This window comes from Macrobrachium rosenbergii, chromosome 19 (genome assembly GCF_040412425.1).
Source record: "Macrobrachium rosenbergii isolate ZJJX-2024 chromosome 19, ASM4041242v1, whole genome shotgun sequence".
In the NCBI taxonomy this organism is placed as follows: Eukaryota; Metazoa; Arthropoda; class Malacostraca; order Decapoda; family Palaemonidae; genus Macrobrachium; species Macrobrachium rosenbergii.
The window spans coordinates 1,220,368-1,236,656 of NC_089759.1; the positions used below are offsets into that span (position 1 = coordinate 1,220,368).

Genomic DNA, 16,289 nt, shown 5'->3' on the forward strand with positions numbered 1-16,289 from the left:
TCTGTGGCACCTCCCTGAGGTAGCTACCCCGCCCACCAGGTCACAGCATTTGATGACATTGGCACATAAATCTCCCTCATAAGGGAAGATAAGGTCCCCTATGGGACCACCATTGACAGACGTAACCGTATCACAATGGAAGGCATCAATCGAATGAACATGATTCTCCCCACCATCAGGCTAAAGGTCACAAGACCTCAAAGATAAAAAATCTGCACTCTTACAGTAGCTACTTACCTTCCTGGAGGCTATGAACCCCCTCCTGGGATAGGACTTCTGGTCCCCTCCTGCTTTACAAAAATCCAGGGGTCCTAACCCCTCCACAACTAAATAAAAAACCAAGAGTCCTCAAGGACCTGCCTTAAACCAGCTGCCACTGCCACTTGAGTGCCCTGAGCAGTGCCAGGCTCCGACCGTCTCGACCACCGAGGCCCTGCCAAATAAAATTCTAGTGCCAGGCCTTGCCCCAGTGTCAGTGCCAAGGCACACCCAGAATCTCCTTTAAGAGATCCCAAACATGACACAAAACCTCTGCCAGTGCCACCTGAGTGTCCTGGACAGTGCCACATTCCACCCATCGCAGACATTGAGGAAATGCAAAATTTAGTTCCTGTGCCTGGGACTGCCTCAGTGCCAGTGCCAGACCACGCCATAGATCTTCCTCTGAGGGATCCCAGTCCGGGTTGCCTCTCGCCCTCTGGCTTGGCACCACTACTAGTGCTGGTGCAATGGCCAATTCACAGTTTACTTGGGTCTCCTCCGGATTCCTCTGACCACAGCAGAAACTCACCCAAAGGTGGTGCCTCACAACCAGTGCCTGAGCTGGTCATGGTGACCTGCGAGCCACTAGAGTAACAGTACCTTACGATTTATTGTACTTTAATAATTATGATAATTTACTCATATTTCTTTAACAAATTCCTCTTTAAAAGTAACAGTAATTTAATATTAAAACCATTTCTTTTATTCAGCGATTAACGAAAAACATTGAATTCATTGTCAGGTAAATCTTGCAAATATCTCTTATAAAGCAGAGAAATTTAGTTTAATGAAAACACATGGCTGTTATTAAAGAGAAAAGTAGAGTAACATAAAGCATTGTCAGCCGAATTACTTTGATTGGTAGACATCCGCACCCGAATGAAGGCGCTAGATGTCAACTTAGGCGGGGAGTAGTTATATCTTCCCAAGAACCCACCTTCTAAAGCTTTAACATAGAATCTTTAATAAGAAGTACTGTACTTTGCTTAGCACCGCCTGACAAGAAAGAGCAGGAAATATTGGCTCCTCCCTAAATCCTTTAATTGCCCTCTCTCTCTCTCTCTCTCTCTCTCTCTCTCTCTCTCTCTCTCTCTCTCTCTCTCTCTCTTCTGTAAACATGTGACTGCCAGAAGATCCTTTGTTTCAGAACTTGGAGTGGTGGGAAGATTAATCTTGCCCAGAGGAGGAACAGAACCGGCAATACAGATTAAGAAAAAGGCAAGGGCCCGTAGAATCATGTGGTCTTGACTGACCACACGGTAACCCCAAATCAAAATGATGCGCACGCATAAAGGAACGATGCTAGCCCCATCTGAACACGAAAAGATCCTAATTCCTGAACTGAGGTTTTAAAAGGCCCATAGGAATGAGAGGATGGAGACACACCTGGACGCAGTCAAGACACAGTCCTCTCCCTTGCCTCCCACCTCCCTCAGAGTGCCATGCCCCCTCCACGAGGCCCGCCTTGCCGGGCCTCAGTCTAATTACCAGTGAACCCCTTAAGTCCTCCTCCAAAGCCATTCTATGCCGAAGCCACCTCTTCTACAAGGGAAAGTGCTCTGTTTACATAGGTTCTTTCATTCAGTCACATAGTCTGAATTCTCTCACTGAACTTCCTACTTTATTTTCAAGTGCCAGTGTTTCATATCAGCCTCGCCTTTGTCAGCGCAGTGTTATGTAAATTCCAGTGTGTGAGGGAGTACATAAAATCGTGTGTTCAAGGCATCTTTGGCACCCTCCGTGCGCCGCCTTGTCCTAAGCATCTTTGGCACCATCCATGCACTGCCTTGTCCTAGGCTTATTTTGCTGTGACCCTACTGGCCTTTAATTCGTAAATCTCTCCATTACAGAGGGAGTGTTAGCAGTGGAATCCTTCCTTGATTGTGCCTTGCTCGTCGTGAACCCCACGATGCCAGTATCAGCAGCATCATAGAGACGGACATATCTTCGAAGCATTTATTTGTATATAACCTTGTATTTTACTTAATTCCCAGGTCTTACATAACTGCCTAAATTTCATTTCATCTTCTGATGTTTTTGCTAATATAAATATACATAATTTTAAAACTTACCTAAATTTGTTTACTTACAAAACTGCCTTGTGAGTAAAGCCCTCAGCTCAGTAAAATTACCTGAATCAAGTGCAGGTCAGAACTAAGGAATTTTCATATGGTAATTATAGTAAGGTCTATAACTGGCTCATGGGTACCATTCCCCTGGTTAAAATTGTAATAATATATATGTATACTGTATATATATATATATATATATATATATATATATATATATATATATATATATATATATATATATATATATACATATATATATATGTGTGTGTGTGTATGTATATATATATGTATATATATATATATATATATATATATATATATATATATATATATATATATATATATATATAATATATATATATGTTACACAACCGAGAGTAAATCCCATGCTTACAGTTGCTATCAGTCAAGAAGTCCCCTCTATTGGTATTTTGATAGTGACCACATCCAAGTGGCTACTGGCTTTGTATATACATACATACACACACACATTCTCTCTCTCTCTCTCTCTCTCTCAGGTCTACAGCGAAACAAGCATTACCAAAAATAATTCATTTGACAATAATCTAACATAACTGGATTGCAAGAAACAAGAGATGAAATTAAATGGAATACTAATGTTCACCAATTGATCAAACATATTCAAGTCCATCATATTCAACTAATTATTCTCACTAAATAGTTTCCCCACAATAGGTCAAAATAAGTCAAAGCCCAGTACATTCCCAATGAGTACATCTTAACCTCTTAACCTCTTCCTCAGCGAAACATCTAACAAAGTCAAATAAAACCCTTGTTAAACAAATGCATAAAAATAAAGATATGGGAATTCCTCCCATCTTACTTATAAAGTACACACAATGTAAAACATGCGTCACTCAAGTGAGATATATATGAAATGAAAAGAACAATCTACAATTTGGGAAATCTAAAATGTTCCCTACCTCCAAACAGCAATGTTCATAATCTTAATCGATAGGTCTTCGACCACAGAGCCTTCACCAAAGGCTCCTAATAATATTCAGTGTTGATCTTCGAATGACAATTTGTTTGATAACTAATCCCTTCACACCCTGGGGCTCTGGCTCCCCCCCCAAAAGAAACACATATGAACGAATTTTCTGGAACGTGGACATTTCCGTGGAACAAACTCACAAAGTCTTGTCGCTAGGCAGGAATGTTCTCATGTCTCAAGAATATCTGACGCATTCGACATGTATACAGTTTTACTAATCAGGATGTACTCCAGACACTAGCTAAACATTCTCTCAAGGTTCTTTCTAATGCCTTTAGCCACAATTATTAATCTAGCATCTACTGTGTATTGTAATTCATAAAATATCTGTGACCTATGAGCTTTTCAGATTATATATATATATATATATATATATATATATATATATATATATATATATATATATATATATATATATATATATATATTACCAATGTCTGCAGGTGCATGAACTGATCAAGCTGACTAATTGCTCGTCTGTGAATATGTAGTTTCCTGTGCAAGTGGCTTCTATGTTGATGTTGGTATTTTTTGAGGTTAGAGACAGCGGGTATCCAACTTACTCATTCATGGCTTCCTGTCATGACCAAGATGCATGGGGAAACGTGACAGATGGACAGAAGCTTTGTGATACCCGTGGGTTCAGAAGGCGGAGTTCCTTCAAACACTGAACCTGAAGGTGATGTCATACTTCAAGGGAGGGGCTATCAAGTGGATTTGTGCGTATGTGCGTTCTCTAATGTGTATATTATAGAGGAACCATAGAAAGGGTATTCACTTCAATTTGCAGTTGATGTGATCGCTATTTTGAGCTGTGTTTTGTGAATAAGACAGCCACTTTGAGGGACAGCTTCCTGATGGCCATAGAATGTGAGTATGATAGCTCATTAACACTTGTATCTTTTTCAGACATTATGTGGAATACCTGTTATTTATTATGCATTTTTCCTTTTTAAGTGTTTATTTTTTATGCACCATTTCAGGTTTTAATGTAAACTATGTTTCTCTTAACAGGAATTTTGGTTGAGTCCTGTGAGGACGTGTATATTGGAAGTGGTGTTCCTTTTTAACATACTATATGACATTTATTTTGGTCTAGAGTAATAATGACCTTTTTATTTTGTTTGGTGACTGGGGAGTTAGTCACTAGTATTTGTTGGTCTAGAATCACTAATTCGATTGATTCTGAGTCTGGGATTCCTCTAATTATGACTTCCATTTTTGTGGGGTGTGAGAGACTACATTTCATGACTGTAGCTTTTGCCGAAATGCTTTCGTTAATTTTCCAAATAAAGTCTAGTTTTTCATCTCGGCGTTTTAATTCAATAAGGTTTTGTTTGAGGATAGATAGAGAGTACGTCAAGCCGGCCAGAGCTACCAATAACAGCCGAGGTAAGTGTTTTGTTAATGCATAGGGACTGGTAAGATATATATATATATATATATATATATATATATATATATATATATATATATATATATATATATATATATATGTATATATATATATATGTATATATATGTATATATATATATATATATATATATATATATATATATATATATATATATATATATATATATATATATATATATATATATTTAACTGTGAGCATCACTATATTGTGATCGAAAATAATGATTAAAAGCCACAATAATATAATTGATAAATTGTATATTTTAAGACAGAAATATACAAGAAAGGGGATAAAAACGAGGAGCTTTCGACCGTTTGCAACGGTCCTCTTCAGCCAACTTGGCTGAAGAGGACCGTTGCGCAAACGGTCGAAAGCTCCTCGTTTTTATCCCCTTTCTTGTATATTTCTATGTCTTAAAATATACAATTTATCAATTATATTATTGTGGCTTTTTAATCATATATATATATATATATATATATATATATATATATATATATATATATATATATATATATATATATATATATATATATATATATATATATATATATATATATATATATATATATATATATATATATGTTGTCAGGGGATATTAACAATTAATTTTTTCTTGTAAGTAGGATGAAGGATAGGCACAACCACTATCCAATATTTTATTACAGAAAATTCTCATGTAAAATTATGATTGCCCTTCACCCCACAACCAAATTGCATACGGAAATTCACATAAACAAATTACATGAATCCCCTGGGTCAAAACGTTCAATCTTCAAATTACAGTAGTAATCACAACTCCACTCAACCTAAACTCTTTACATAAAGTTATATAACAAAAAAATCTATTAACAGCTGGATGACTGTTTAGCAAGTCATGCCAATACATAGTAGACCAGTGGTATATCCTTAACAGCAAAATATTTCCTAAATCAGGCACCTCTGGTTATTTACAGCTTGCAATGGGGCAATTGTATCACACAAGCCATTATGCTGGGCAGCACACAGTGGGCAAATGCATAAAGCAGGTCAACCACAACACACAATTCCCAAAACAAAAGTCTCTTAGTTTCGTTCCCTTAACAAGGATCTCATAGTCCACAAACAGGAGAAGCAACAGACTACTTAGCCCTAATGCCATCTGTTGTATAGATTATAAATATTTCCCTTACACACACACACACACATATATACATATGTATATATGTATATAACAAAGAAAATTTGACATTAAAGGAGATTTCACTTGAGAAAGGACTCGGTACAGAAATTCTGGGTCAAGTAAATTACATGTATTTACATTAATTAGAAGAGTAAATTACACAGAGCCATATATGCTTGGCTCTTGGCACTTATCACGGTGACTGTTACAAGAACTTAATAACTAAAGTGCCAAATAGTAATACTGAGATAACAAAGGAATTAGCTGAAGGGCTTGGTTGCTGGATGTGGGTACAATGGAGCAGATGGTGGATACAGCGGTATATGCCCTTTCTGCAAACGTGGAGAAGTTCACATTAGTACCTGATAAATTAAAACACAATCTAAATTTTTACAAAGTAAAATTGCCAAAGGTTCAAGGAGGGTGATGTCAATTTATGATCAGGCAATTTACTGATTAGCAGTGATGATTTGATATCAACAATAAATCAATGGGACTTAGCACATGGAAAAGAAAGGAACAGAATGAGAATAAGAACAAAAGAGTGGACTGAAGAACCTTCTAATCAGACTTTACCTTAATTCAGAGTGGAGACTGCTTGAATCAACATAAATGGAGCCTCTATCTAGTGGACTTCTACATGGAACTCAGATGGGCTGGTGGATAGTGAGGCTCTCAGTCGAAACAATGAAAGTTTGGGGGCCACGAGTGATGCGTGCTTCTCCGATGGTGTTCGATCTGCATCTCTCTCTCTTGACCTGTGTCCTGGCCTTATATGACCTGCCCCAAAATACCAGCTTTCAGTGCCTAGGGCATGTCAGGTGAGAAAGTTCGCTGGTGCGCGAATACCGATAGACAGCGGTTCATGTGTATCCCAAGAACAAGGCGTTATCTGGAATACAAGATCTTCAGCCAGCAGATCATAAAGACAAATTTAGAGCGACGTTTTGGAGAGGCATTCTGTCAGATTTAAGGCTGAAAACAAGGAGTGGCAGCAGTCTCGTCTCCTTGGCCTCTCTCTGTGAAACATGGAGAGCTTTTAGATGTATTAAGAAATACTTCTATCAATATATATATATATATATATATATATATATATATATATATATATATATATATATATATATATATATATACATATATATATATATATATAATGTATATATTTATATATATATAGATATGTATATACAGTATATATAGATACATGTATATATATAAATGTATATGTATATGTATATATATATATATATATATATATATATATATATATATATATATATATATATATATATATATATATATATATATATATATATATATATATATATATGCATGTGTATGTGGGGTGGGGCGGAACTTCCTCATTTCATCCCAAAGTCCAGATTAAGTGTTCAACGGAAAACGTAACCGCAAATAATAAAGAATGGACAAGTGAAGCTTTCATTATGGAAGGCCGTTGTGCTTACATATTTATGGCGACCATGGCCATTAGATTTTGCTGATTCAACTTTTAATAACGTTTAACAGAGGAGGAAGTTTTTTTTTCTATTATCATTGTCATTTGTTCTAAATGTTTATCCTCTTTCTATTAGTGTTATTCTGGACTTTACTCTGAAAGGAATAAAGTCCAGAAAAGAGTCCCCTCCTTCCTGTGCCAAGTTCACCAACTCCTGGCCCTTGATATTTATGTGCCATATTTCCATTAATTTCTCGTAAACTTTACTAAATTCTGAAAACACAGAAAATAAGTTTTCTCTCTGCTTTAAAAGATTCACGTCTAAACAGAATACCGCAATCCAGGTCCCCTTCTTTATCTCAGTATGTTGATTTGTTGATAGCAGGAAGGAGGCGTTCTCTCAGGAATAAGGGAGATAAGAAACGTTTTCTCCAACTTTGGCCCACTTCCTTAACTATCATCTTTTTTCTTTAACTTCCACATTCACTTGGCCTGTTCCTTAATGTGACGCTTCCGCTGAAGCGCATTTGTGTCTTCTTTCGCTTCGTATTTGTATTGCTTGTGACCCTAAGAGAGAATGAATGAATGCAACCGGACGACTACGTGTACCTGTATATGCCGCGGATATGTAAAAACTGGAATGCTTTCTTTGTCTCCATGGTTGTAAATTATAGACACCAAAGACTTTTTCTTATATATATATAGTGAGGGGGAGTAAAGCGCCTTTTCGTAAGGAAACGAGTGAAATTAACTTATTCCTGTATGTATAACACAAAAGTACATTCATGACCATGATCACAATTCTGAAATACACTATTATTCGATCCGAGGAAGAGGCGACGACATTTAACTCTCTCGAAAGAGCCAGATATTGGGTCATTGGTTGCCGTGCAGTTCAAGGAAATAAATGCTGACGTAGGAGTTTTTCTAGTCCCTTCAAGAGAAATCTTCCGATCTCGCGAATAGCTTCTATAACTAACTGTTGATCAATATCGCTGGTCATTTGAAATGCATAAATATCAGAAGCATCGATCAGGAAAGAAAATGGTGACCATTTCGTCCATGATATGCAATGAAAACGTAGTACCGTTATGATTTATCAACGCACTTGCCCAGGATATATACTTTGGAGCAACAACGAACTTTACTAAATGGAAATGACACAGCAACGATCATTATTCATGGAGAAATCACAGGTTTATGTTTACTATCCATTTGTACCACACTTTCCCTGTGCGGGAAGAGAGGGAAGAATTTATTGATAAAAATATCTTCCAACATGAGTCTCTCTCTCTCTCTCTCTCTTTTAAGGAGAATCGATAACATGCTATCACAGTTATATATTGTGTAAGAAATCTTAGCATATGTGTGTTCTTGAAGGATCCGCACAATAATCTAGGAGAAATACGAACAGCAGGCATAGCAGAACCATAGCCTATGCATAATTATCGAGAGAAACAGATGAAGTGAAAATGAATTTTCCTCTGTTTGATCCGTTGAAAGGCAGAGACGCCAGCTACTGTGAACACGGATTGATGAATGACACAGTTCGTCAAAAGATTGCCCCTTTTTGTTAATAGCGTCAGTAGCGACTGACGACAGCAAGATATGCATCAATCGATCGACAGTGATCCAGTAACATTTTCGGCACACGAATGCCGCCACGTCAGCTCTCTATTGTATTCGTCTACGAGGGCTGAGCCGCTTCCTATCAAAGAGTAGATGAGAACGCTTTGAGTTCCTGTCACGCCAGAAGACTTGCAGATTCACGTGGGATGAACAACTTCCTAATCGGGTAGCGCAGAAATCCCAGGAGATCGAACCTGATTACAATCCCGCGACGAAACTGTTCCTAAGTGTCCATCCAGGCGGCTGACTGACTGCACTCGTACAAAAAAAAAACGACACGTTGAATTCTTCTTTTCTTATATAATTGATCTGTCTTTTTGCATCATTCGTCTGTCCATGCGCAATGTATGGCAGAGCTCATTAGAACGATGATTAACTACAGGTATACTGGGCTCAAAGACTGACATGATCGTTGACACGTCTGAAGCAAGCAAAACGTTGACCAGTATAGGCACTGATGATTAATACCGCTCATCCTTCAACAAAAAATGCCCAGCACGATCAAGCCACGAAGTGCGCCTCTTCTCCCCGTTTCCTTCTCATATTGACTGCCACTTTGTGCATCCTGCGAGAATGAAAAAGAAGAGTAAAATACTCAGTGAACATAATTCGCTGTTCACCTGCTGTTTTTATTATGGAAGTTGGCGTTTGTGCCTCGTTGCTTCCAGCATAAGGCCGCTTCGGCTCGCCAGGAAGACGGCGCTTCTGCTTCTGAACGCTCGTGGGTTTTATTTTATTATAGTAAAAAGATAATTATCTCACCAACAGGTAAAACCTCAGACTTGGGGACGGAAAACTAGGAAATATTATATAATTTTTGGGATTTCTCACCGAAGAAAGCACCACAGTGGGTGATGAACGATTTTCTTAAAAAGCACATAATCTTCAAGCATTGGCATACGTCTGCTTAAGCTTGGTTATTCTTTAAAGAGAAATTTTCTATACCAGACCTGTATACTGAACTTTGTTAACTGAGCGACATCACTGGTGAATATCAGAGCTCCATCGGATGTCTGCTGAGAAAGTTCACAACGAGACTTCATGAAAATGTTTGTTCATTACAACTGATATCAATCGTGATAACATCCTGTACACAGCACACGCAGAGAGAATTTGCGGATGCAGGACTGTATTTTCTCTAATGTACTCTCCGTGAAAGTTTTCAAAGCATCAATTGTCACAAATATTTTTCGCAACCCACATAATCTTATACTTATCTAATCTATTTTGTTCATTTTCATTGACTTTTAGCATTTCTTTATAGCAATTCCCTAGCATGTGGACATGCCATTCCCTACTGAAACATTCAAGAGTACCTAGCCACAACATTTCCTGTTCAACATTTTGGGGGTGCGTATTTGTGTGTGTGCGTGCGTATGTGTAAGAGAGAGAGGAGAGAGAGAGAGAGAGAGAGAGAGAGAGAGAGAGAGAGAGAGAGAGAGAGAGAGAGAGAGAGCACGGACGAACTTATGCCTTTTTCCTGGATTGCAGACATCCCAACCTAGAAGTCGTAATATCAGTTTAGGCTTATTTCTTAACACATCATCGGCTGTGTCTTGGTAAATTGATCGACGAGGTCTGATGAGTGAGAACCCCAGCCAAGCTGATGCTCTGGAATGTCCTTCAATTCGCAAAGAATTGCCTCACAAGGACAGCCGATTAAACACTCATTCAGGGCGAACAGATACGGATGAAACGTGACTCGTCTGTAGGGTACAATTCGTGGCGTTGCGCTCTTCCACCACAGCAGCATTTAAAAGCTTTCGAAGCCATTTATCCAAGTAAACGAACACTGCAATACTTTAGCCCCCAACGTAAGTCAGCTTCAAGGTACAGGTATGGTTAATCATCCAGAACAGCACCCAAGCACCTAAAAACCATAATTCATCTAGGATATACAAGCACATGGTTCATGAATACTTTCACTTCCTTTCATAGCATGTGTAGCAGCAAAATACCAAACTGTTGCTCTCCAAAATCATCGATATTGGCGAAAAGCTGTAGTTTATTTGAAGAACATAATTGCATGCCAATTCAAAATGCCCATCTGTAAGTCTACGGCCAGGCACGCCAATAAATCTAGTAGATTATTTTGTTGTACTGACTACAACTCCCTTCAAGACAGGCAGAGACACAAAAGGGAGAGAAAAAGACGCGGAAAATGTTGCTTCAAAGATTAATACATATGCCATACACTAATGACAACTATAAAATTTTACTATATTAGATAACACACCCAGACACTGACACACTCGCATACATACACACAAACACAAACACGATTATACATATACAAACACAAACGTATATATATATATATATATATATATATATATATATATATATATATATATATATATATATATATATATATAGCAATTTAGTGCGAGGAGGGCACTTCTTTATTCCTTTCTGAGTACTTCATTTAGCTGCTGACGTTTCAGGACGTGCAGTCCCATTTTCAAAGTTACATAAGAGAAAGACACTAAAAAAAAAGGACTCGGAATAAAAAATAGCATAAAATTATAACATAAAACTATAAGTACAGTAAAGGAAGAGTGTTTACCAATTGGTGCTGAAGGCACAGACCGAGTGACAGACAGTCCGGGTCAGGTTCAGCTTCGAGGTAAACTCACGAGAGGTATGGAGGTGTTGAGGTGGTCTGAGTATTTAGTTGGGGGACAAGTTGTTTAATAAAAAGCGTTTCTAAAATTGCTAGTTGTTGGTCGTTAGGAGTTCGGCCTATGATTTTAAAATCTTTGTATTTAATATCGAATTTACATCTCTTTGCATGTTCACGTATGCAAGAGAATTCTGGGTTTGATAATTTAACAACCGTTCTGTAACTCACACCTCGATGGGAATCCAATCTCACTTTTAACAACCTGCGGGTGGAGCCGACATATTTCCCCAGGTTACATCTGGGGCAATTAAATAAGTAAATGACTCCCGAGGTCATCACAGGAAGAAGGTTCTCTTTGCGTTTGAATAAGGACCTAATTGTCATTGGATTAAAAGGTATTAGCTTTAGGTCAATTGCTGGTACAAAACTGTAAAATTTCTATCGAGAACTGCGGCAGATAATAAATAGTTTTTTTTACCAGCAATTGACCTAAAGCTAATACCTTTTAATCCAATGACAATTACGTCCTTATTGAGTTCGCTCTGAGCTTTCGTGAAGGAAGGTTCTCTTGATCGCTGCTTCGTTTATTCCCTTGTTTGATTCTCAGCACCGGACCCTGGGTCAAGACACGCCTTGGACATGGAAGTAACAAGTGTCTGTATGGATTTAGAAGTATCTAGCAGTGAAAACGGCGGAGATTCTGACAAACATCAACGAGCTAGAAAGAAAAGGAAAAAGAAGAATGAGAAGAAAGAGAAAGTTCAGGATATCGGTGCAATAATCACGGAATTTGTTGACGAAGAAAGTGGAAATTCGTTGGATAATAAACGACAAAGGATAGTTGTTAAAGAGTGTCTGGCTACACATGATCAACGGATTGAAGATGGTGAAAGCAATAGGAGGAATAGCAATGAAGAGATAGAAGAGGCGAACCACGGGGGTGGAAGGAAAAGGCTATACTTTCCTAACACCGTTGAGTTGGATTACCATGGCAAACTCCAATGGGCTCTCAGGTTAACCAAATCTTATCGGGAATTTGACGTGCTTTTTCAAGAAGGTAGGAACAGACCTTATATTACTGTTAAAGATCATAATGCAGTTGAATTTCTCAGTGCAGTTGGCTTTGAGAATATAGTTCTTGAGATCCCTAAGGACGGTGAAAAGTACTCTAAGATCATAGTTTTTGACTATCCAGTGTACATGGATCCAGAGCAGTTACTAGTTGATGGTCGCATGGTTTGGGTAAAGCGTCGAGCAGTCAACTATAAAGGGAAAGACAACCCAAAACCGCAGGTTATTGCTTTAATAAAGGGCGAGATCCCAGAAAGAGTGTTTGTGCCATGTATTGGTTACAGAAAGGGCGCACTATATAATGAAAATCCAAAACTGTGTTATAAGTGTAGTAAATGGGGACACATGGCTTTCAAGTGTCAAAATAGTTTTAGATGCAGATTCTGCAGCAAGAGTCATGATTCACAGGAATGTGCAGATAAGATAAAAAATAACATAAAAATCACTCCAAAATGTTGTAATTGCGGAGAGGAACACAATGCTAGGTCTTGGGTGTGTAAGAAGAGGCCGCGTGTTGGAAAGTTTCAAATAACAGAGTTGGCAGCAGCAGGCAATCAGGCGCCAAACAATCAAATTAGCGGCCCGGTTGTTAACGTCTGGGAACGAAGAGCTGAGATACAGAGACAGCGAGAAGAAACTGATGGTGTGATAACTAATGGTAAAGTTGATCCTGATGTAATAAACTCGCTTTGCCAGGCAATAGAAAGACTTCAAAATCTAGTTTTGAATTTACAGACTCAAATTGCTAACATAAATTGCTGTAAAACAAGTGATACAAATGACCGTGGTGCGGTTTCAAAAAGCGGAATGAAAAAGTTCGTTGGTTGTGCAGAAGGTAATAGTCCTGAAAATAATGTTGTGTGTGAGTCTAGGCCGGTAAAATCTCTCTCAGATCACTGTCAAAGTAGTGATGGTGTATCTTCTGTGCAAGGACGGAAAGAGGATTGGAACAGTCTAGTCAAAAGTATTAATGAATTATTAGATTCTGTTATTGAGTATACAATGAACCCAAAAGATAATGTCAGAACCAATATCTTGAGGTCGGCAAAGGAATTTAAGGATAAAATATGTAACGATGGATAAAGAAATTCTGACATGTGTATCCTGGAATGTTAATAGTTTGATGAAAAGATCTACTGATGTACATTCTTATGTTATTGATAACAATCCTGATGTGATTGTTTTGCAAGAAACAGGTGTCAGAGCTACTAATTTCCAATTATCCGGATATCAGGCATTTGAATTATGTGCGGATTGTACTAATAATACTAGGGGTTTGGTAACACTGATTAAGAATAGTATTCCTGCTACTTTTGTTAGGGCACTAAAAATTAATGGTACTGAGTGTCTTTGTGTAAAGGTGAACTTGAAAGATATAGAAATTTGTATTGTTAATGTGTATATTCATGCAGATAAACTTGACATTGACGATATGCCAGATTGTATTTTTACAGATAAATGTCTGTTATTGGGGGACATGAATGCTCGTCATCCTAATTTGGGAACTACTGGAACTGCAAATAGGAATGGCCGAATTTTGTATAATATATTGAATTCTTTGGATGATGTTAAAGTATTGGGAAATAATGAGCCTACACATGTTCGAGGTGGGAGGATTGATTATGCAATTTTATTCAATATGGTATCATATGAAGGCTGTGCAAAGATCGTCAGGGATCTGCTTAGTGATCATTTTGCTATTCATGTTTCTTTGAATATTGGGAAGATTGTATATGACACAAGCAGGAAAATATACCACTTAAAGGATGATAGAACTGATGACTTTAAGCAAAAGGTCAGAGAATGGTATAACGATTATAAAAGTAACAATGGACATGGCAATGATGAAAATAAGTTTTATGAGGATTTAATGAATGTTGTTGATAAGATTTTAGACAGGCCAAAGAAACCTGAACTTAATCAGTGTAGTAGACCTAAGTCACGATATGTTGATGACAAGGTTGTTAAAGGATGGTGCAGTTTATTGAGAAAAGCGCAAAGTAAATGGAGCAAAAATCCTAGTGATCAGAAGTCTAAAGAAATTATGATGCAAATAGCAGATTGCACAACAGAAATGAGGAAAATATAAGAGGTAAACATTGGAATAAATTTTTAGAGATGGTATCCTTTACTAAGTCATTAGGTGGGGTGTGGAATGAAGTCAATAAAGTAAGAGGTATTAAAAGGAAAGTGATTTGTCATCCGAATCCCAAAGGTAAGGCTGATGAATTGATGAGTAAATGGGCTGCATCGTCAAGCTTTGATAAAATACCTAATAATGTGCAAGCTTGTTTGCGTAACAGGAGAACAAAGAGACGGCGACTTGTGATGATGCAGTCTGTTATGAATGATGAAGCTGATGTGCCTTTTACTGAAGACGAGTTGTTGTGTGCCGTCAAAAAAGGGAAGTCTACAGCTCCAGGCGAGGATGGCATAACATATAAGGTACTGAATTGTTTGATATCGATGGAAAATAGTCCGTTGTTGGATTTATTTAATTTATCTTACGTGAATGGTAGACTTCCCATTAAATGGAAAATTGCCCTAATCATTCCAGTGTCCAAAGGTAATGGGGATTTCAGACCGATTTCCCTCACTTCAAGTATGTGTAAAATGATGGAGAGATTAATATTAAATAGATTGATATTTGTAATAGGAGATCAGTTGTCTCATAATTTGTATGGCTTTTTGAAAGGAAAAAGTACATCAGACTGTGTTATTAAGGTACTGAGTAATGCTGACGCCAAATATAGAGCGTTTGTGGATCTGAAAGGTGCCTTTGATAGGGCAAATGCTGATGTCATACTTGAGGAATTGGTCGGTAAAGGTGTAAAAGGAAAATTATTGAAGTGGTTGGATAGTTACCTCAGTGATAGGAAAGCGAAGACGTGGTTCCAGGGTAGCCGATCTGAGGAAGTGAACATGGATTTGGGTACTCCACAAGGGGGGTTACTCAGCCCTATGCTTTTCAATGTGTTGATGGACAAGATTGCTAGGCACGCTTTCCCCAGAAACATTCAAATTATTGTTTATGCAGATGACATTGTGCTGCAGTGCAACGATGAAAATAAACTGAGACTGGCACTGGCTGAGTTGCAGAACTTGTGTATGCATATTGGGCTGGTTATAAATGAAAATAAAAGTAAATTTCAGTCTAGGGGAATGAGTGGGTGTGACCTTCAGCTTAATGGAATAAAATTAGAAAAAGTGCAGTCATATAAATATTTAGGCATGTTTATTGGCTTTAACAGATCTAATGATGAAATTGACCATCTGAAAACTATTTGTACTGCTAGGTTGAATCCACTACGTGTTCTTGCTAATAAAGGTAATAGGGCCGGAATTCCGGTGTTAAGAATGGTCTACATAAGTACTGTACGAGCGGTTATAGACTATGCTGCGCCAATGTTAATTTTGTATGCCGAGAATGAGTTAAAACCCCTCGAGGTTTTGCAGAACAAAGCTATGAGAATTATATTAGGATGTCCGAGAAGTACCCGCATAGAAGTTATGAGGTTAGAGTTGAACCTTCCGACAATTTCTGACAGAATACATGAGTTGGCTGCTGTGGCAATGATA

The 16,289-nt window shown here is 37.8% G+C and overlaps 2 protein-coding genes across 2 annotated transcripts in view; both read left to right on the plus strand.

Moving 5' to 3' along the window:
- Window positions 1–12,192: 12,192 nt before the first annotated feature.
- On the plus strand, window positions 12,193–13,808 carry LOC136848543 (uncharacterized). Its single transcript, XM_067120814.1, has one exon. It carries the CDS (start codon window positions 12,279–12,281, stop codon window positions 13,791–13,793), a length of 1,515 nt encoding a protein of 504 aa, XP_066976915.1. The 5' UTR covers window positions 12,193–12,278; the 3' UTR covers window positions 13,794–13,808.
- Window positions 13,809–14,828: 1,020 nt separating this feature from the next.
- The window catches only part of LOC136848380 (uncharacterized), a 56,674-nt gene continuing 55,213 nt past the window's right edge, over window positions 14,829–16,289 (plus strand). Inside the window, exon 1 of the mRNA XM_067120672.1 lies at window positions 14,829–16,289. This exon is cut by the window's right edge and continues 1,065 nt beyond it. Within this exon, the coding sequence (XP_066976773.1) occupies window positions 14,829–16,289 (1,461 nt within the window).